Source organism: Ooceraea biroi, chromosome 2 (assembly GCF_003672135.1).
Source record: "Ooceraea biroi isolate clonal line C1 chromosome 2, Obir_v5.4, whole genome shotgun sequence".
NCBI classification, from domain to species: domain Eukaryota; kingdom Metazoa; phylum Arthropoda; class Insecta; order Hymenoptera; family Formicidae; genus Ooceraea; species Ooceraea biroi.
Window position 1 is genome coordinate 12,111,490 of NC_039507.1, and position 24,422 is coordinate 12,135,911.

The window sequence follows — 24,422 nt, forward strand, 5'->3', positions numbered from 1 at the left end:
GCAAACAAACATCTCAAACATCAATGTTGACATACCGACACTTGTAGAGTCACATAAACGATTCAGAAGATCTGATCCATAATCTTTTAATAGTATGTATTTCCAATTACAAAAATAAAGTTGAATGTCGTTCTTCTTCAATGGAATAAGCCTATTGGGGATACCACTTAAAAAAAACACGTCGGCAATAGTATCTCATGGGTGACGTGGAAAGCTATTGTCGCGTTGTATAATATAAATATATTGATAGCATATATAAAAATAAAAACATAAAACATATTTCGATAAGAATAGATTAGTAATTAGGAAGCACGCCCAGCGCAAGCACCAGCCAACATGTGACAGTCCTGCGTCTGAGCGCCGCGACCGTCACTTGGAGGATTCGTCGGTGGGGCAGAGAGGCAAGGGGAAAAAGTAGGCGTAGCTTTTGAAAATCGCCTCGAAAGTGAAAGTAATTCCGACCACTGTCCTAAAACATTATTACATTTACTGTTTTCTTTGCTACCAACATGTGCTACAACATTTAGTTTGTATGTTACCGTGTACGATTTTGTCAAATTATTGGTCCTTTTATATATTTTACAATTCTATAATGTATACAATCATAGTTTTCGTTAATTATAATGTTGCGTCCAGAGCTCCGTGAGTTCGAGGAAGGGAGCAACCAGACGCCTCTCGAGGTACGTAAACACACAGCCGCAGTATCTCGTGTCTCGAGACGACCGATACGCTTCGAATTTTTGGGTCAATGACCTCAGTCGATCTACCCTAATAGTTCGAAACAGTCAACTCGATGGTCCTTTTTTGGTAAGGGAAATGAATCCCTCTTACACAAGGATAGGACCCGTACGATCTGTCAAGGATGAGGGTGAAATGAGGGTAATTAACTGAATGAAATTTTTGTTAGCTTTTGCTAATTAAAAACAACAATATATTTGTCGAAATAGCATCAGAAGTACATATGTTTTACAATTACAAATGATTATAATCTAAAAAAAATGAGTTGTGGGTTTGAACATAATTATAATTTTGAAAAATAAATTTCGGATTTGAACATACCTACGACTCTTACGATTACTAATAAAGAATTACAATTTAAATTGAAATGATAGAAAAGAAACATACTCAGACAATCGTTATCATTTTTAAATTAATTATAATTTTGAATATTATTAAAAATTAAACATAATTCGATATTAATGTAATTAATTTAATAATTCTATATTATAACATAATAATTACGTGAAAAAGGAAATGGTGAGTTTCGACTTAACTAATTATACGCATATTTGCACGCAAATAATAATAATACTATTGACTATATGCTGTACATTTCAAAATTAACCTCTGATAAAAATTCTTGAATATAAGACGCGGGGATCAGGACAGGGTGGACGCGGTTATGTGTGATAAAGGGGATAAAGGTATCAGGGCCAGCGTAACTGAGCGCTTCCCTGAGAGCCGATATATCGATTAATCCAGGGCCGCAAATAACAGTGTGTGGAGGAAGGGGATGAGTGAAGGTGGGGAAAAGATCCAGGAAATAATCAAGAACCAAGTTGAAGGCTCTCTGGGAAAATTCTCTGAGTGCTGAAATTGAGGGGATTGACATCCCTCCAAACTCAGGGTTTTCATGAACTGGGGGGGGGGGAGGGGAGTGAAGGAATGTTCCTTGGTTGATTTCAGGAGCGGGGGTAGGGAGGACCGAATTCAGGAATTGTCCAAGCTGTTCAGAAGGGATGGGTGAGTACCACCGCGGGAATAACTCAGGTAGGGAAAAAGGGGAGACACTAGGGGAGGAAGGTGGATTAGCAGTCGTTGAGGTAGGAGATGGTATAATAATTGTAAGTGGTGATAATCGCTCGATTCTATCGCTAAATGTACCAAGTTGCTCGGTTGTTTCCGGTGCGGGGAGGGGTGCAGCTTGGTCACACGATACCAAATATGCCGATGAGGAAAAACCCGAATCTGCTGAGGAATCAGTTGGTCCGCGAATATTATCGGCCACTTAAACGGAAATAAATCGGAATAGACAATTGTTCGACTGGAATCGCGAAACGATTAGAGGGTAATTAAATGAAATCATTAAAAAGGCTTACTTTTATTCCGTTCTGATCTTCGGATGGAGTGTTTCTTCAGTAGGATGAAAGGGGCCAGTCGAACCAGAGAGTCTTTGGGTGGAGTCTGACACTGACTCTATCTGAATACTCGATGTCCCGATTACGGGAGCAGAACGTTACGTTATGCAATTTGCAGGGTGTCCGAAGATAGAAGAGAGCTCTCTGCCCAAACTGTTCCCTTTATATAGGGCTAAAGAGTGTAGGGGAAGGGGGGGGGGTCACTCTTTTCCCAGAAAAGAAGAACAACGGAAAAAGGCAATAACATTTGTTTCTAATGAACCGTCCATTGCCACTGTATTACTGTGATATCTGGTGGATTTACGTTATCGTTTCCAAAGATTAGAGTCCGGCACTTGTGAAGACCCCTCGTCCTTATAATGCATATTGAAATCCATGTTTAGTTTCCTTTAATCTATTTGACAGCTGCCCATGTATGGCAGGGTTTCTTATCGGTGGATTACTTTTATTGCCGTCGCAGAGTGACAATTCCCAAATCTCGCTCCGCCTTTACGAATCTGAAGCGGTATTTGTTTAGTGATTAACTATTAACTCCTGTTTTTTGTTACAGCCGAGCGTAGGGGGATAAATTTGTGAGTCTTATGGTTCGCGTATCGTTTCATGTGTTACGTCCAGATCTCCGTGAGCTCGAGGAAAGGGCGTAACACACGCCTCTCAAAATTTGAGACACTCGGTCTCAAAAGTTGAGTCGAGCTGACTGCGAGTTCCGTCTGTAAGGTCAACGACCAAGGTCGATTTTACCCTTAGATTTGGAACAAGTCTGCTTGTTGGTCCCTTTTTAGGTAAGAGAATTTAATCTCTTTTACCTGGGATAGGACCTGTACGACCTGTTGTGGGAAGGGGAGTGATTGAGGTTTATTCAAATAATTAGATTTTCCTTTTTCCTTAGAGAATTAACATATTATATTTGAAACGCAATAAAATACATAAGAAAAAATGATTATCCTTTTTTCCTTAAGGAATTAATAATTATGTTCGCAAATAAAATACATAAGAAAAGAATGAAATACGCAGAATAAATACATCGATAAAATGTTTACATTGATGAAAAACTATTTATAATTCTGACAATTATTTAAATTATGTATTATCTAAAAAGAATTCTTGAATGAGGGACGCAGGGATTAGGACAGGATACTGGCGGTTTCTGGTGATGAGTGGAACAACGGTGTCAGGGCCGGAATTGACAAGGGCGGCCCTTAAACTGGGAACGTCAATGGATCCAGGTCCGAGGATAAGGGCATTGGGTGGAAGGGGTATCAAATAGGTGGGAAAAAGACTAAGGATGTGTTCTCGAAGGACTTCGAGGACGCTCGTAAAAGGTTCTCAATACTTCTAAAGAAGGAAAGGATTGATCGATTATTATTGGTTCATCCTGATACTCTTCAGGATCTGGTGAACCAATGGGTGAATACCAAGGGGAGGAGAGAACAGGGGAAGGGCACGGGGTAAAAGATGGATTATCAGATATCTCCAAGGATGAAGATGAACAAGGAGAGGGTGGTGATAATTTCGAAAATGTACTGCTAGTAGAGGGAAAATCTAAATTAGGGGACCGCGAACGACTTCTTTTCCGCGGTGGCTCGCCCGTAGTCAGACGGTTTCCCTCTGAGTATGGTTCCCGTGTATTATTTTCTTGAGAGGAACCTGAATCGTCGGATCCACGTTTAGTGGGACGCACTTTAAAAGAAAGGAACAATCGCGTAAGTTCCAGTGAATTTCTATCGGTCGGAAGTCTCTCAAGGGGAAACAAATTCTCATGGGTGAAAATATCTTATAATTATTTCAAATTTCTTCACCAACAAGTGCATTAAATATTAATATTTAATTAATAAATTTCTATGTAATATTATGATGAAAAGCAACAGTAACATTAGTAGAAACGTTACAATTTGACTGATGACTTAATTTCTCAATTAACGGTAAAATAATTACAAGTTTTTGTGTAACGTAAAAAATTTCGCTTATTTTTAATACTGCAAATTAGTGCTGAGTTGCTACTGCTTCAAACCCAAAGGGAGGCGAGGGTGATGATTTGGCACACGTTCGCGTTTCTAGTTGACTTGTATTTAGCGAAACTCCCGCACAGGCTTATTGTTACTAGGTGAGTCCAAGAGTGAGTCTCTGGGCAAATCGTCGCCTTTTTATATGCGTTCTAAGGACCATGGGGAGTGCTATTTGTTTCCGGGAATTCACAAAAAATTGTTACCGCGAACCATTGGTTATCGCTTATAATAATTTACTTGGTATCAGCGGATGGGTCTAATACTTACTTTCGTATTTCTCGGCGGTATTCTTTGATAATTGTGTTCGCACGTCATTTGCGATAGTTAATTTACTTGATATCAGTGAATGGGTCTAATACTTATTTTCGTAAGTCAAAGAAATCTCTTAGCGGTATTCTTTGATAATTGTTTTCGCGTGTCATTTGCGATAATTAACCTTTTTAACCCCTAGATGAATAGTTTTCGAACGTCGCGGTAACGAGACGATTGCTTCATTAGCCCAGTTTTAATCATGATTTAAAGACTTGTTTTGCCGGACATGTGCCAAATTTAACGGCTCTGATGAGAGCAATCGCTCAGGAATCAGTTAATTATTTCTTTTCTGGGAACCGCGATATCTCTCATCGTGACCCCGAGACCTCCGCTCACGCGAAATCTTTTTCGCGCGTGGCAACGACGTTCGCTGATTTAATCGTACATAGAATATTATATAAAATCTTTTAAAGAATATTTCGTTTTGGAAGCGAGGAACCATGAAGTCTACTGGACGTAACACATGATATCTATTACAATCAGTCCACCTGGCCCCCCAACGCTCGTCCAGTCGTTTTTCCCGCTGGTGGGGATTAGTTCTTATTTTTTTACTTTTCTTTATTTAATGATCTCCCTATGGAAGCGAGGAAACAGTGGGGTCTCCTGGACGTAACAATAAGGTACATTTGTTTTTATTTTATATATGAAGCGTAATGATCTTTCTTATGGTTGTTATAAGTAAGACTTCTCGAAATTACTGTTCAGATTTTTATAAAACTATTTATAAAGGTCAAAATAAGTAGCTCAGAGCCAAGCAGGATGTCCGTGCTATGTTGTTTATTCTTCTTCCAGTGTACAAAACAAACGTTTCGGTTTAATCATTGAACCATCTTCAGTGTAACTTAAAAAAACTATTTATGTATTTATAAATAAATACATAAAGTTTTGTAAATACATAAACAATTTCTACATAAAACATAAAACTCATCAGCCTTGGACTATTAATCACTTACCTTTAGAGCATTAACAGCATCAGTTGTTACTAAATTTTTACTTTGTGATATTTGTATGACAGATTGCATTGTAGATATTTTCTTCCGTGCGCGTGACTTTTTGGACATATTCAGTTTATGTAAATATCTGTTATAATTAATATATTTAACGAACGTAATCCACGCCTGATTACTAACAAATTCTGTTTTCCTTATACATTCTACATTAAATTTCCTAGTTCTTAGAAATATTTTTTCCACGTTCTTAATGTTACGTTTTAGTTTTCTGAACCAAATGAGTATATAATATATGGGTATAAAATATAATATTTATAATATTACTTCATATATATTAATATAAGTAGTTACAACAAATTACAAACGTTTCTTTATTATCATGTTTGTCTTACCTTTGCCCAGCGGCGTCACTTTTCTCGACAAGTGTTGCTTCAGCCATAATATTGTCATGTTGAATGTCGCTTGATTGTTGATAATCCTTTCTCGATTCATGCTCAATATCCATTGTACATTCATTTCTCATATCCATTGATTCATTTTAACTATCAGTTTGAATGTTGCTCCCTGAGTCTCTTTTTATATTTCTACAAGATATAATTATATAAAAAGCAGAAAAACATTTCTTTAAAAAAACCTTGTTACCTTTGTATTAAAACAGATGGTATTGCAGTCTTCTTTAATCTTTTACTTTGTACGGATGTACCAGTATAATTATAATCATCCTCTGTAAAATGATCACTGCAAATTTTGGCATTTTTGTAAGCATTGACAGTATAACCAATGCTATGAAACCATTTTTCACGCCTTTCTGTATTTGTTGGAAAACTAAAAATGTAATATTGCATTAGTTTCAATTGTGAAACTGAAGACTATTTATACATAATAAAAATAGAAGAAGTATACATTTAAGAAGAAGTATACATATCTCCATAGTTATACATTACCTATGACATTTTCGTGGTAATAGAGAACAATGTTCTTTCCAGCATATACAGCAATTAACCATTCTGAAGTATAATTGCAATATAATAATAAAGATAATTATCATTTCGATGAAGAATATAAAATGTTATAATATGATCACATTCAGTAAAGAATACTTACATTTAGTGCTATTTCTCACAATTTCGCCCGTAATTCTGCAATATAATAATGTTGCAGGTCCGTGCATGTACGGCGTTTCGCGTCCATTCCACTTCCTCGTTCCTCGGTTTGCACGTTTGTACGCATGCGAGAACGAAAGAGAACGCACGACCACGAAACAGAGTGAGTCCTTTTCTACGTGAACCTCTACCCCCACTCCTCAACGCGCAGTCTAGATATAGAGTGCGTTCCACTTGACGCTCCCAACGATCGCGAACGTCATTCTGTCTTTATTGCTCACTGAACATTGAATAAAGATAGAATGACGTTCGCGATCGTTGGGAGCGTCAAGTGGAACGCACCCATACTATGTCTATGATCAGAGAGAAGCCCGAGAGCGGTCACGCTCGCGTTTTAACTGTAACGCTCAAACGTGGACATATGCGTTCCACTTGACGCTCCCAACGCTCGCGGCGTCATTCCATCTTTATTCAATATTCAGTGAGCAATAAAGACAGAATCACTTCAATCACTTCAATGTCCACGTTTGAGGCGTTACAGTTAAAACGCGAGCGTGACCGCTCTCAGGCTTCTCTCTGCTATGATATTACCGTAGTTAGGCGCGTGCGCACATATACAAACACAAAAAATGCATTGATAACACTTAATATCTAAAAAACAAAAAACGCATAGACTTCCTAAAGCCATATTCACAATTTCCAACACCCCCGCATGAATATGACCAAAAAAATAAATTCTACTGACCTTATGCGCAAAAAACAAAAAATATCTTATTATAAATAAATCCTTAGAGTCACCAGTGAATAGCAATAGAATCTTGTTTATTATCAACCAAATCAGCCAATACAGGCGACAGCGGCGGGCCCCCGCTGTCGCCTGTATTGGCTGATTTGGTTTTGGACGACCTAGAGACCCATTGCGTTGGCCTGCTTGATTTTAACATACGGACTTATTTTAGATACGTAGACGACATATTTATGATTTTGCCAAAAAACAAAATCCAAGAGGTTCTCAACGTTTTCAATAACTGTCATCCGAGGTTAAGTTTTACAGTTGAAATTGAAATGAATGGTTCGATTAATTTCTTGGATACTACTGTAATTAGAAATGGAGAAACGTTGATTATTGATTGGTACAGGAAACCGACATTCTTAGGTCGTTACATAAACTATTTCTCTAATCATCCAGATAAACATAAAATCATTGTTGTAACGAGCCTTGTAGATAGAGCAGTTTTACTTTCCGACTCTCGTTTTCATGTACACGCACCGGCAAGAAAGGTGTCCCTCGGCTACATTCACAGAGCTACGTTATATGTGTGGCACTAAAAACTGCGTAGCGGCATTCATTCTATTATCATTATACATTCTATTATTATTATTATTATTATCAGTATTATTCTATTATTGTATTATTATAATTCATTCGATTGTATCATTGAAAGAGATAAAATTAATTTAATGAAGAATACAAATTCTTATTAAAATATCAAATATAAAGATGAAATATCGATCTGCAGTGGATCTTGATGCCTAATAATATTTTTGTGTGAATCGCTATAAAATATTTTTGCGTAAAATTACAACTATCAATACGGGTAATTTTGAGGCTTATTATTATATTATTATATAATAGTATAATTACATAATTATATAATTATTATATTATTATATGCCGATATTGAAACTTCTTTGAAAAAGTACTGAATTCGCGAAACTATGCTCAAAACTAAGGGAAATTATATTTAATAATGCATGCTTATCCTGATTATTTATTGATTTATTTATGATTACGTACTATTTTATACATTCAAAATTTAAATTTGCAACATAATATTCCTAGAACATTTATTTTAATTTTCACGATATTTGTTAATAATTTTTTATTATAACTATACTTTCCCTTATTTTTGAACATAGTTTCGCGAATTCAGTACTTTTTTAAAGTATTTTCAATATTGGCTGTTAGTGAGGTAGCTGTAGTCGGGCCCCGCGAGAAACACATACGATTTACGGTGGGTGATCAAAAGTGTTAAAAGTTTTTTTTTTCGTTTGTTGTTTTGTTACTAGGAGACCGCGTTTATTAAATGTTTTTTTCCTATTTTCTCTTATTATTTATCGTGGTGTTGTTGCATTGAGCGGACGATATCGTGATAAATTCTAACGATGCCTCAGAACTTGTGTCCTGAAATACGAGGTCGTATCGTCGGACAGTGGCAGGCCGGAAGGACAGTAGCAGAAATTGCTGCTGAAATTCCATGTTCTGTAACAACTGTTCGACGATGGATACAACGATTTAACGAAAACGGTGATCATGCTTTGCATGATCATCGTCGTAATAATCGTGGTCCTCGTAGAACCGGGGCGGAGCAAGATCAGGCAATCGTCGCTGCAGTTGCTGATCAACCCTTTGGCACCGTCCAGGAGTTCATCAACGCGGCGGACGTCCAAATATCGAAGAGGACCGCTCGGCAACGTCTCAACGAAGCTGGGTATCGCTGCTACCGACCAGCCCACAAAATTCCGCTGACTCCTGTCCATCGGGATCAGCGTATCGCGTTCGCTTTGGAACACCTGGTGACGAGCCGTGAGGAGTGGGAGGCTACGATTTGGACCGACGAAAAGGTCTTCGTATCATCTGCCGACCGCATACCTCACGTATGGCGTCCAAGGGATCAACGGCTGAATCCTGCACATGTTGTGCCTACCCACAGAAGTAGAAGGATTTCATGCGCGATGTGGGGCTGGATTTCCGGCACTACAATCGGAGAACTGGTGGACATTCCCACAAGAATGAACTCTGCGGAGTACATTCGCATACTGGCTGGAGGAAGTCTTACTTCCATCAGTACGCGCAATCTACCCCGCAGAGGATATGCCAGTTATTCGACTAGTGCAGGATAACTCCGGAGTCCACACTTCACGTGAAACACGAGCATGGTTTCAGGATCATCATAGATCCAGTTGGTCAACCGGCCTGCTCGTTCACCGGATCTAAATTTAATCGAAAATGTTTGGGCACAAATGGTTCGACGATGGGAACCATGAAGGGAGGGACGGTAGCAGCGTTAGTCAATCACGCGAGAGAAATCTGAGAAGAACTTCGGTTCCAACCAGACTTTCTCACAAACTTGATTAACTCGGTACCAAATCGACTTAATCAAGTTATTGACCGGTCTGGATATTGGACTGATTATTAAAAAATGCTTCTGCGCTTGCCCCACGATCGGCCCTTTTCAGGGCCAATAAAACTTTCACTTTTTTTGCGAGTAGAAGCGCCTACAGAGGCGTCTCACTCGTTCAAATAGCCGGCTGGCCGGCGGTGTCCGGCCAGTAAGCCTATTCTGTACCTCTTGACGAGAGTGTCGTTATCATTATATATTATTATATTGTGTTTATGCAGCTTTTTGAACCATATATTATGCACAATGATAACATAACGATAACACTGTTGTTAAAGTTACAGAATTTAGACGCAGCGCAGTGTCTCACTTGCACTTTTTCTATTCGAGTATCGAATGTCCTACAGCTATCACACTAGCAGCCAATATTGAAAATACTTTAAAAAAGTACTGAATTCGCGAAACTATGTTCAAAAATAAGGGAAAGTATAGTTACAATAAAAAATTATTAACAAATATCGTGAAAATTAAAATAAATATTCTAGGAATGTTATGTTGCAAATTTAAATTTTGAATGTATCAAGTGACGCGGTAGCGTCGCGACGCCAAGTACGTAAAAAAAGTTCCGAGCAATAAGCATCACTGCATAGACGTCGAACGTTGCCAAATTCATTGCATAAACGTCGAGCGCTACCGTATAGCTTATCCGGAATTTCATGCCAAATTCATGTCAAACAAACTTTTGATTAAAATATCTCAGGAACTAAAGCCTTATTTAAAAATCTAACGGCACTTTAATAATATAATATGGATGCAAGCTTTCGATTGCGACCAAGTCGAATAAGATTGGTGCAGTCTATCCTGAGATATTGTAACTGAATGTTAGAATTGTGACGTTTCGTTTTCCTCCTTTTCCGAAATCAGGTTCAGACTCATGTACGTATGCTCGCACATACACATGCAAAGCGATTTTGTCACTCAAGAGGCGTTCGCAGATGCACTATTTAATTTATTATGAATTAAAACTGATTTTAATACATGGAAAATATTTTATTTTACGATTAAGATATAAATCGCAAAAACTATTATATAAAAAATTAAAAATTACTTGTTTTAAATAAAATCATCGTGATAGCGTCGCAATGATAAGGAAATAATTCTTCTAATTTTGAAATATAAATTATGACAATTTAAGATATAAGTTGGAACATTTTATACTCATAGAATGAAACCGAGAAAGAAAGAGAGAGGGAGAGAGAAAATTTTAAATTGTCACAATTTATATTTGACAATTAGAAGTATTAAGAAGATTTGCACGATTAGATAAATCTTTATTATCTAACATTTTTGTTTGATGAGATCTCACAGCAGAAATAAAATGACATATTATTGTGGCAATACAAAAATACATAAAAACATGTAAAATTAATGAAATGTAAAAAATTTTTACAAAAAGTAATGAGATCCCTCTAAAAAACCTTACAAAGGTAAAAAAATACGCCATGTACATACAAAAGCAAAACTAAATATGATAAAATCCATAGTTAACTAGCCAAGTACCTAGAAGCAATTCAGTTTGAGGATTTGTAATTTGAAATAATATTTGGCATGCCCGGGTCGCATTAAAACGTACGTCCTACCTATAATTTGTGTAAACTCTATGTGTAAATTATTTGTATTGAGTGAGTAATGAAAAGGGATATTTATAATCACTCCACTAATGTGCAAAACTGTAAACGTATTTGTTTTAATATTACCAAATACAAAGATTTACGAGTCATTAGTGAAAATACTCAAGGCAGTACAAATTTAGAAGAATGCATGTCCAATGCGACCCGGGCACGCCAAGTATTATTTCAAATTACAAATCCTCAAACTGAATTGCTTCTAGGTACTTGGCTAGTTAACATGGATTTCATCATATTTAGTTTTGCTTTTTTATGTACTTGGCGTATTTGTTTGGTAAATATTGACAATAACGGAGGCCGCCCCGATGACCTTGACTTTGATATATATTGTCAAGATTACCCTCCTGAGTGACCTTTAAAAGATTTTAGCCGTCGCTCGTTGGTTATTAAAAAGTTATTAACAAAAGAAGTTTAATGATTTTGCACGAATTTTCAGCTATCTACGCGAAGTGAGGACTTGATCTTGATATGTATACAGATAGATATACAGATTATCCTTCCGAATAATCTGCAGAAGATTTTAGCCGTCGCCCATTGTTTGTTAAAAAGTTATTAACAAAAAAGTTTAATGAATAGAGCATAATTTTACGATACCATATACGTTTACGAAAGAGTTATATTTGATGGAATTTTAGCTTTAAATCAGAAATAGGTTTGGGTTAGGTTATATTTTCCGAAACTGGAGCCCCGGACACATACGCTCGGTTTTCAACCCGCTTCGCGGGAGGGCGGGGGGAGGGGCAAAGCCCCCCCCTCCCCGCCAGGATCCGTGCCGTGTACCAAGTGATCAAAATCTGTGTGAAATTCGTTACACTGGCTCCGGCGGGCTGAAAACGATGCCGATACCATCCCACACCGCCCCCTATGTCATTCGAGGTATAAGTACATCATAACAAATCCTTCTCAGAAATCTTCTTGTCAGTTGACTTTCGTTCGGCTATGTTGCTAGTTGCGATGTGTTAGAAAGTAAACGATGAAGCTTCATGAATTTTTAAATCTTACACGTAATAAGCAGCAGCTTATTGAATATTTGTGTGAAAAGGAAGTCATCCGTCGAGAAATGACATGTCCACAGTGCAACACAGTTATAAATATCGCATATGAATTCAATATATCAAGATCAAGTCCTCACTTCGCGTAGATAGCTGAAAATTCGTGCGAAATCATTACACTTCTTTTGTACTTTTTAATAACCAACGAGCGACGGCTAAAACCTTTTGAAAGTCACTCAGGAGGATGACCTCTATAATATATGTCACGGTCAAGGTCATCGGGGCGGCCTCCGTTATTGTCAATATTTACCGCATGCATTATTAAATATAATTTCCCTTAGTTTTGAGCATATAGTTTCGTGAATTTAGTACTTTTTCAAAGAATTTTCAATATCGGCAACTATTATATTGTTACGCCCGTGTCGTGTCCGTGTCGGCTGCTCGGATCGCAATGCGATCAGATGATCGCGGTGGCTGTGGCGACAGCTGACAGCGGGGTTGGCGTGACGACGAAACAAGGACAGCTGAAGCAGATGGAGACGAGACGAACGCGGAAGCTTTGGCAGACGATCTGCGCTCACGCGATAATTGTGCTTATAATTTACGGCGTGTTCGTGATTAATAAACGGCTACAGTTTTATCCTTCGACCGAGTCTTATTTAGTGCGAGAGTTGTGTGCGAAAGTGTGGCGAGATCGCGACGTTTTGTTGTGTGCGGAAGCGCGGACGTAACAATATAATAATAAGACTCAAAATTACCCGCAATGATAGTTGTAATTTTACGCAAAAATATAGAGTGCAATTTGGCTGTGTATAGTATAATTTAGCATTTTTATACGAATTAAAAATTTAGAATTAAATATAATTAAAAATTTTAATATTTTTCGGGGAAATGGAATTTTATACATGTTTCTTAGTTTAGTTTCTACATCAAACTATTAAATTGCTCGTCAATTTAATTTGTGATATTACGTGTGTGATATTGTGTGATTACGTAATCCGGCTTCATGTAAGGACTATGTTTCAAGATCGATGAAATTTGCGGCGCGCAATTTGCATGAGATGGTAAAAAATCACACAAAATTATTATAGCATCAAGTCCGCTGCAGATCAATATAGGCGATCTCATCTTTATGTTTGATATTTTAATAAGAATTTATATTCTTCATTAAATTAATTTCATCTCTTTAGATGATATAATCAAATGAATTATAAGCGAATTAATTATAATAATATAATGATAATATGAATGAATGCATGCTGCTCAATGCTAGCCGTTTCTTAAAGGAAAAGAAAGGAAAGGGCGACACATGACTTTGGAGCGAGCAAGACACATATAGAGAGACACCGCGGTGTCCTGTCCGATATATAGCTATCTTCTTCGCACTCTCTGAATTTAGGTATCGAGAATGAGACAACTATAGGACAGCATTAGCTGGCATCAAGTCTTGTAATGCTTTCTCTCTCGATCGTGTGTCTTGCGCGAAGGATGCAGCATTGCAGTGCCGCCCGCTACCTATTCCCTTCGCTCCTCGGGCTCCTCGGCACTTCCAGTGACACGTACGTACGAGCTTCGTGTGTATGCGCGTTCAGCGCTACGCGATTTTCAGTATCACACATATAACGTAGCTCTGTGAATTTGTCTAAGGACACCTTTCCTGCCACTGCGTGTACATAATATTGAGATCGTTAGAAATATTCTGTTAAACAATTGCTATCCACGGACATTTATTGACAAGCATATAAATAGGAGACTTAAAAAAATTAAACATAATGACGTATCATTGAACAATAATAATGACGATCCGCATGGTGATAGGAATTTTATAAAGATTCCGTATATAAAAAATTGGAGTGAGAAATTGAGATGGCAGTTGAACAGATTTGGTCTCAATGTTGTTTACAACATACATAGAAAGTTAGACTGTATTATAAAGAGAAGAAAGGATAGCTTAATTAACGCACAGAAAACTGGTGTTGTTTATAAAATTGACTGCAAGGACTGTGACGTTTGTTAAATTGGACAAACGAAAAGGCACGTAGAGACAAGAGTAAAAGAACACATGCATGATATTAAAAAGCACGAGAGCAATCATTCGGTAGTAAGTAGGCACAGATCTTTTAATAGTCATCAATTTGATTGCCATTGTTACGTCCAGAGCTTCGACGGCTCTACAATGGAGCGGAACAAGACGCCTGTCGAGTTTCGTGGGCACTTAACCGCAGAAATCTCGCGTCGAGCCTTCCCATACGCTTCGCTGTAAAGGCCTATGACCTTAGGTCGTAATAACCCGAACACACGAAAGGGTCAGCTCATGGTCCCTTTTTAGGCAAGGGAACTGAATCCCTATTGCCAAGGATAGGATCTGTACGATTCGTTGCGATAAGGAGAGATGGATACGAGGTGGTTAATTAATCAGTTCTTCTTGTTTTGAAAAATAAAACATCGTTTTTATTTTTCCATTCGTAAATTGATCACAACATTGAAATTATACAGTGGTTTTTAATTAACTAAATCTAATTTATAAAATAAAAAAAATTTATATGAACGCGAAATGTAATAATAGCATAATAAAGGGAAGTTCTACAAAGTGTGTGAAAAATTGTCGAAAAATAACATTTGTATATATGAGACAGGGATAAAAACTGGGTATTGTCTGTTGTATGTGATTAGGGGAAGAACAAAATAAGGTGATAAGTCTCTGATGGTGGTACTTAGAGTAATCGGGTCAATTGGTCCTGGTCCAAGGACATAGGCGTCAGGGGGAAGGGGAAGAGTAAGTAAGGGGAAACAGTCAAGGATGTTCTCGCGGATGGATTCGAGGCCCGCCTCATAAAGTTCCCTTAGAGTATTCAAGGAAGGAAAGGTTAAGTCTTCTACAGATATTTGAAACGGTGAAACAGGGTGAGGAACGAGGTATTCTTCGGAATCGGAAGGTAGAAGGTATTGATCTAATTCACCTAAGGGGATGGGAGAGTACCAACCCGGGGACAATTCAGGAAGATCAGAGGTGTTGAGCGGAGGCGAGGATGATTCGGGATAAATAGGATGAGTGACTCCGCAGACAGTGCAGACGGAGGGTGGTATGGTGTTAACAATAAAATTCTGCGAGAGATTAGCTGGTGGTGATTCAGGGGAAGCTGCCCCCTGGTTGTTCGAAATGTGTTCCGTAGTCGAGGTTGCGTCTCCGCGGTTTACATGAGCCACTTAAAAAGGGGAAAATGGAAGATAACAATTTTGTTCTCTCTTTTATATATATATATATATATATATATATTTACGAAGGTGATAATCGGTGAAGATGGGTAGGAGCGAGCTAGAGAAAAGTAACGGTAGTGTGCTGGTTGCACTTACTTCTTCTCTGCAGGAAAAATCTTCCGATGGTGTAGTGGTTGACTAGTGGTTGGTTCTGCCCAGGGAGCCAACCCGTCCAGAGGATCCTCGGTTTCGGAGTCACTGACTCTAATTTTAATGAAGAGGTTGTCGCGGCTTTCCGAGGACGGAAGCGAAACTTGCGTATTAAAACGAGTGTACGTGGTGCTTGCTGAATCCAAAGAAAAGAAGAGCAAATTTTCATACAGAGTAACGAGGTTCTGGATCCGAATGAAGAGCAAAGAGGACTCCGGAGCGGATCACTCCCTTTATATAGGGCTAAAAACGCTCATGGTGGGATTATTTCGTTTCTGAGAATTGGTTTTTTCATGAACTAGTTGTTACTTTAATAATTATTACGGTATCGCCGGACAGTTTTATGATAATTATTTTCGGGAAGCTAAGTGCGGCACTTGTGATAGACCACCCTCTGACTTTTCGAATATGACAATCCTGACGTTAATTACCTTAGTCTGGATTTATCTAATTGGTTCATGTGTGGTCATGAGTGCTCTAATTCTAAGTATTAGAGTTATCTGAATAAATTTATTGGTTTCCAGCGGGTGACACCTTTCAAGTGTCGCCTTAATTTCTCCAGATCTGCGGCAATCCTTATCGCTAGATATGTTCCATCAATCAAGTGGTTCGGCTGGGTACAGGCGCCAAGTCTCCTGCCCCCCTTTCCTTCAGTTTCGTCCGTCACCTTGGACATTTTTATCGTGGACACGTGGCCCCCCTGTACATCCGCCTCCGCACTTGTCCCTGCGTGTATAAAAATTCATTCATCTACTAAATTTCTTAGAAATAAGTTGTTCCTTTTGGGAGCAACAAACCGTGGAGTCTCTTGGACGTAACACCATAATGCAAGGATTTTGCATCAGGAAAGTCATTGCAAAAAGAGGGAAATTGCCGAAATGTGCAATATTAAGCATCACAATAACACCATCAATTCACAAAAAGATACTGATAGCTTACCGTGTACTTATGACTTTATTTTGAATCATATGTGATGATCGACTACTGATATTTGCTCGAGTAATACAAAGGACGTGTCTTAGTATGGAACAGTATGTGCTTGAAGCTAGTTGTTTGAGTGCTTCTACAATTCCTTTATTATTTTTGTATGATGTGTCGAATTAATTGTTTTCTGGAAGTAAGTTTTCTTATTTTCTTATTTGCTTATGTTTATGTTGAGGCGTTCATTGGAATTGTTATAATATTGTGCACATTTCCATTGTTTGATTTTAGAAAGCGATTTTCGCACATTGACTGTCACTTGATAAGGACCGAAACCGTCGGAAAAAATATCTTATGTTAAACCAAACAATTCAGTACAAGACTTATGTTTCAATTTAGTCAAAGGATTCGTTAGCACATCAGCTGGCACTGACTCGCTATTTAAATAATCTATTTTTATATCACCCTTATTTATGTGATCTCTGATAAAATGGTGTCTTATATCAATATGTTTTGATCTCTGACTGGTAACAGTATTCTTTGCTATTGCCCCCACATTATCATAATTGTCACGGACTCGACTCATTCGTAACCGAACTCGATCAAACCTCCTTTTTAAGTCAACGCATTTAAGTGATTTACTCGGGAACGGAGGCAGAAGACTTGCGATTTATTTTATTCTAACGCGGCCGACAATGTTGAGTACAATACCCAATGCTTATGCAGTCGCTGTCGAAAATATTTCATATTTTATACGCCACGCGTCGCGGATTACCCTTGCAAATCCGCCGATAATCGGCAAATGAATATGTGATTTCTATTTCTGCTAACTGATAAGAATAGGTTGGAGGTGGTTTTGAGAGAATTTGGGTTTCCTGGAGAGTTTATAATTCCTGGATATAAGGAAAAGGATCTTGATTGATTGTTAAAGCAATTTTGATGTTATAACGAAGCTTCTTTGCCCTGACCTTACGCGCTCCTTTAGTCAGCATTAAGAGAAAAGATAAAAAGAGGTCTTGTTAATTCGCCTCCAAAAGAATACTATTAAACTACCTGGGGTCACACTCTTCGACAACGACAGCTTAGCAGACTGGGGCCACACTCTTCGACAGCAACAGTCTATGTATGCAACCTTTCAGAAGCTTCAATGCACATACACATACTTATATATATTTTCAGAAAGGGAGAGAAACTTCGTCAATTATGTTGTAGTTTTAATGGTATTAAATGGTTTATTAAAGAAATTCTGTTTCAAATAATGCATTGCGCGGAGTGCTTTACTGTTCGCGCCGACTATCTTTCTCTAACTCTAGGTTGACAATTCTCGTGGTTCAATGTCGTGTGATATTCGTTCCGGTGGGGTCTGCTCTTGATGCCGTTGTTGGAAGAGCGAGATGTTGTTAGAGCGATGCCTCGGAAGAGTGTTGTTGCTGGAGTGCTTCAAAAGTATGACTGGCTGACTGATTGCTTGACGCACTGACTGATTGTCTAACGAGTTAACTGACTACTGGCTAACTGAATATCTGACCAGCTCTGTTTCGGGAACTCACTGTTATCTCTTTTACCCTTTTATCCCTTGGACGAAGAGGTGGGAGTTTTGAAAATTGTGATTGTGGGGATTCAACGTTTAAGGGTAGATTCTTGAGCTGATTTTATATTTTTTATATTTCTGCAAACGTGCATTGTGCAACGTAATATTTCCTTTTTTTTAATATTGGGAGTAACAGTTTTTATTTTTATGTGATACATAAAGCGCAAGCTGTCACATGACATTTTTTCAGAAATCTGCTATCAATTTCAATGTACTTGAATGAGTTTACTTTGTGTTGTGCCACGCCTGAGCGTGCCAACTTTAGGCGGTCTCATTCGCTAACTATAAATGCTTATAATTCAAAAACTATTATAGCCTCGATATTTTAGTATTAGGATTTTCGTCTTAAAATCATTTCAAGAATCTACTCTTAAACATTGATCCGGTCTTTACGGGACACCCTGTATATGTACATACAGATTTATGTATATATTCATATAATAAGATAAATGGCCAAACAATATAAAACAAAATTTTTATAAGGATTGGATTGAAAAGGTAAGCTTGAGTTCCTTGTCTACGTCTTTATATAAGTGTAGGATTTTTAATCACTAACTCCAGAATAACAGTGTAATAATCGTATTTATATTACGAAACTTCTTTGTTACAATGTACCCAGCTTGGCTTTCTTCTCAAATCTAATCTAACGCCGCCGCGCGTTCGTATCGCTCAACTAAAAACTAACGCTACTAACGCCATGGTATCACTAGCGCCGCCGCTTAACCGATTAACCAATGAACGCGTCAACCGATTACCAATGGACTCCTACATAAGGGTGATGCGGACCCTGAAGTAGTACTTCTTTGGTATGCAGAAGATCCATGGTGTTGGTGGAGGTTCTCTTGGATGACACTCGATAGTATTATAGTATAGTTGTTTAGATTTTGGCCAAGTGGGCTATCTTATCGCAGCATTCCTCTTCGTCAGTCGCGTTCGCAAGAACGCTCGGGACAGGTTTTAGGCCGTCAAAAATACAGTGCTTGTGCTCCGAAATGTTCGTCATGCATAGTTTCCGATTATTATTTCTAATGGATATTAACTACTAATTAACTAGTTTACTAGTACTTTATGTTAGTACGTTCTATAATATCTAATATTTGATGCTTAATATCTAATATAGTATACAAGTTTGTAATATCGGTATATTAATATGCTTTTAGTACAATATGTGTCCTTAATATTATTACTATTGGTTACGTCTAAGCTCCACGGTCCCTTGCTTTCGTAAGAAAGAGATAATAGAATTACATCCGTTTTAATAATTACCGCGTGTTATTTATCATTCACGCGTTATTGAGCCAGAACACTCACGGTTGCTGTCCAATATCAATTTTTTTAAATATTTGACACACGGTATCAAGCGGAAACCTCGCGAGGACCGTAAGACACGCAGTACATGTGCCCATGGCGTGATCGTTAAACAAACATCCTCTTGCAGCAACCCTGAACGCTAGCGCATAGTCTACCTTATCACCATGACCGTTGGCTCACCTTGGCCATGAACACGTGCATTTCGTCACCATAAACCATGATCACGCTCTCGTCTCCTGCTCTTGCTTGTTTATCAAAGTCCAAAGGTGACCCTTCGATTTCAGCTACACGTGTCCTCCCGTTACCTAACTTCGGGCGTTTTCCCATTTTCCCTTTCCTAACGATCCCAAGGAACCCCCTCCTACACGATTTTTCATATATTATAAAAAGGGCAGAGAAACCGCCCCGACACATTCAATAGTTTTCGTTCAAGACGACCGACGTTTTAGTAGCAATTGTAAATTTCGAGCAATATCAAACACATAGAGTCAGTGCGATCCAGACCAAGACACACCCTTGTTCATTTGGAGGAGCCTCAGCACATTGCACTCTCTCTTTCTCTATAAGTTCATCGCTCGATCCTGTCTCCGGACAATACAAAAGTAAGCTTTCTAATTGATTATCTTTAATTTTTTTTTCCTTGCGACTGGTTGTCAATTTTTCTTTATTTGCCTCTTCCTTTTTCTTTTCCCTTTTAATTATACTTTTTCACCCTTTGACTCATATAGTGTCACCCTGCGAAATTAACATTCCATTGCATCGACCAGCACTCCCTCAATTGAGACCAGAGGGGATCACTGACGAGGCTGTCGAAGATTTATTAGACGAGCTTGAAGCTTGAAGTTTTTAACTAATCCAGATATTTTCCCTCCACCATCCGAAACATCATCTCCTTCGTATTCGCCCATCCCTTTTGAGCAATTATCGCAACACTCCCCCATGTGTTATGTCTCACGGTCTCCCTCTCCAATCCCACCGGAGGATATAAAATCATTCGCCGACCATTCTCATCAAAACTTTTCCCCGACTATCCATTGTTTTCTCACCTTCCACCTTTCCTTCCGAGTCCGACATCTGACATTCCTCCACCTCTAACCGAAGCTGCGGACACCGAAGGAACCCCGTGAACAGACCATTTACATTGCACCATACTCATCGTAGTTTTAAGTTATCAACCGCATATTTAATTTTTTTTATATACTTCAGAGTCAATTATTAATTGTGTTACCATTGATTATTTCGTTAAGAGACAACCATTTATTATTAATAACATTATACATTTTTTCTTATATTTTAAAGGTCAGTTTTGTTTATCAAATAGTTAAAATTGAATACTATTGAATCCGTTATTATAATAAAATTGATTTTATTTGTTCACATTAATTTTTATTTAATTTATTCGCCTCTTTCCTTCCTCAATTGATCGCACGAGGTCCTGTCCCTTGTAATAGGCATTCGATTTCCTTACATAAAAAAGGATCGACGAGTAGACCTTGATTTGGAAGAAGCGTAAGAGTGGCTTTCGGCCTCTGACCTTCTTTCCGATAACTTGGTCGGCTCGACTCGCGTTGATACGTGAGAGCGGTTTGTGTGTCTCTCTCAGGGAGCTGGACGTAACACTATATACTACGGTCTATTATCTATTTTATTAATAAAATAATCTATGTTAGTAACTTCGAACACTCTTCACCCTTACTCTTAATAGAGAAATCAAGAAATCCCCTCATGAAATCATTCCTAAATTTATAAAAAGTGCCAAAAGGCAAACTACCTTATCATAACGTCAGATCAGACGTCACACTACTTCCCTTAATCTCTTTGGTACGACGTATGTCCATCGCGTAGTATTACTTGATGGCCGAGATAAGCGAATCGCAAGATACTTTCGTGTAACAAGTGTTTTATGATGGGTTTACATATAAATATAATGAATAGAATGATAAAAGCAAATAAAATAAAAAGCATTCGGTTATTATCAATTTCAGTCGACGATCAGTCGTATGCATGCCTTTCGTGGCTGTCGACTTTAGTCGACAATCGTACCGAAGAGGTTAAGTAATGTCTCGAGAAAAGGTTTATCAGGTGTACTCCAAACGGAGAAACGCATAAAATAGCACAAGTAATAAGATTGAATTTGGTTTGGACACAACTTAATACTTTGTATTCGGTTCGCGATATATACACGATATATTATAGTAATATATACACTAATTACAATATTTACAGTTTTCGAGAATCACGAATGTAAGAAAAGAAGCACGCAACCTCAATGTGACAAAAGAATTTCCGCCGATTTCAAATCACAAAGAGAATTCTTTGTAAGACGCCAATGTAACCGCACTCGCTCGACTCTCAAACGTTGTTGTTCAGATCGCAGATTCCAGAACGCTGTCTTTATAGGCTTTTGCTTCCAGATTGTTCTTATTTGTTGATCTTGTTATTTTATTTCAAGACTGATGATAAGGGAAAAAAGGAAACAATCCGGAAACAAACAGCCATTAATCAATGTCATTCTTACGAAAAATAAATTTTATCGTTTAGCTCGAATCGGCGGGCCGGTACGATTGGACGATTCTAGATTCTAGAGGCACCTCACGATTTGAAGAGCGCGCGCCGTACAGTACAAAAGCTGTTGCGCTCATTGACCAAATAAGATCAATTGCGGCGTAATCGCGCGGGCCATATGATAGCGATATCTCGAACAGGCCGCCCTCGTTAGCGGCTAGTAACGATAATTATTCATAGGTGACGCTTGCTATGTAAACACATAAGTCGGTGCATCAATCGAATGAGTGTAGCGATACATTAAGAGTGAGCTAACTAAACCGACCGGTGGGTTTGTGGTGACTGAAGTGTTTATGCAACGTTGAGGTGCACGTAATCCTATGCATCACTATCGTCAGCATCGACCACCGATTCATGTATTAAATGGGATCACGGCACGTGAGTATTGAGATATCATAATGAGATGAGGTTATGACATTATTGTATTCGATTAGGCGAGCATTAATGCACATGAATGCTTTAAATGTTGCGATCAAGTGTAATGAGGCACGCATGACAAGAAAGAAAATGAAAGAATACAAAAAATATTAAAAGAACGGAAATTAAATTTATGAAATGAGCGAGTGTTTTAGTGTACGTAGTTCATCGTATACTGCGCTGATACCAATTCAAGTACTGTAGACTCTGGGTAGCGGAACTATCTTGGTGACTTGGTGGCCTCTTAAACGATGATGTCGTCGTCCTGACCGTCACCACCCACACTTGACCATTGTCCCCGGGATGGACTGTGATGACACGCGCCAAAAGCCATTTGCTTGGTGGCATGGTTTCACCACGAATCAGACACAGGTCGCCGATCCTCAGGTTGGTATTCTTCTTCCACCATTTTGGCCGTGCATTGAGAGTGTGTAAGTACTCCTGCGACCACCGTTGCCAAAAATGATCCCTCATTTGTTGTAGCGCCTGCCATCTGGACAGCCGACTTGTCTGCTCGTCAACCAATGATGATTCTGGTATGGCGTTAAGTGCGTCGCCCACCAAAAAATGGCCAGGAGTCAGCGCCGTCAGGTCATCAGGGTCGTCGGACACCGCCTGCAGTGGATTAAAATTGGCCTCCACCTGGACCAGGAACGTGGCCATTTCCTCGTACGTCAGCGTGCTTCTTCCGATGATTCTACGGAGGTGGTGCTTGACGGACTTCACGGTTGCCTCCCAAAGACCACCAAAATGAGGAGCACCAGGAGGGCTGAACCGCCACTCGATGCCGTCGTTTGCCAGGACATCGCTGAAGCGTGGGTCCCTGTTGGATGCCGCCTTAAATAGCGCCCGTAGTTGTCCATCCGCACCAACGAAATTGGTCTCTCAGTCGCTGTATAGCGAGTGGCACATTCCGCTGCAGCAAACAAACCGCCGGAACGCAGTCAGAAACGTCTCCGTCGAATAATCCGACACCACCTGGTGTGCGGCCCTGATGCTGAAGCACACAAAGGTGGCCAGGAAGGCCTTGTACACCTTGTGACCACGACCCTTCGTAGCTAGATAGGGCCGGCGTAATCCATCCCGGTGTGCGTAAAAGGTCGTGACACTGTGGTCCTCGAAGATGGAAGGTCCCCTATCAGCAGTTGCGGGGAAGCCGCCCGCCATCATAAGTCAGACACCGGTGGATGTGGCTCCTAACGTTTGTCCGTCCTCCAAGCACCCACTACTGCTGCCGAAAAGTACCCAACGTGAGCTGCACTCCTTCGTGAAGCGTACGCCGATGATAGGCGACGATGACCAAGGCCGTAAAGTACGACGACCTTGGCAGGATCTCATTGGTCCAGAGAGAGCACCGCGTGCTTCAGCCGACTGCCGACTCTAAGAAGCCCCTGTGCGTCCAGTGTCGAGCTTAGCTTTATTAGCGGGCTGCGTCGTGGAACCGACTGATTTGATGCGACCGCTGCCAGCTCTGTTTCGACCCAGGTACATTGTACTGCCCTGATTCACGCCAGGTTAGCTTCCTCCAACTCCCGAGATGTCCAGATGGAACCTGCAACAGACGGTACCCGAGAGCGCACAGTTCCGAGCCAGCAGCGACACCACGCAGTGACGCGGAGAAGCCGATGCAACCGTAAGAAGCGCAGAAATACTGGATCCTCGATCAGCTCGGATGCTACCACATGTGTCTGCGCCCTCTGCTCCGCGATCGCCTCGAAAGTTTCCGGCCACGGGAGTGCAGATTTAGGTCCGCCGTCCTTCAACCAAGGTGGACCACAGCGAGTGACAGAGAAGCTCGTTAAGCGAAAGCCCCCTGGAAGCACAATCCGTTGGGTTGGCGGTCCTCGAAAGATGTTGCCACTGTGCTCCAGGAAGGATGTTCTGTATCTCAGTGAACC

The 24,422-nt window shown here is 39.4% G+C and overlaps 1 protein-coding gene across 1 annotated transcript; it reads right to left on the reverse strand.

Annotated features, from left to right (window-relative positions):
- Positions 1-5,220: 5,220 nt before the first annotated feature.
- Positions 5,221-6,744, reverse strand: LOC105284598. The gene is made up of 4 exons (XM_011348251.3): positions 6,511-6,744; positions 6,351-6,413; positions 6,049-6,231; positions 5,221-5,990 (listed from the first exon to the last, which is right to left on the reverse strand). Exons 2-4 carry the CDS (start codon positions 6,410-6,412, stop codon positions 5,945-5,947), a joined length of 291 nt encoding a protein of 96 aa, XP_011346553.1. The 5' UTR covers position 6,413; positions 6,511-6,744; the 3' UTR covers positions 5,221-5,944.
- Positions 6,745-24,422: the final 17,678 nt, after the last annotated feature.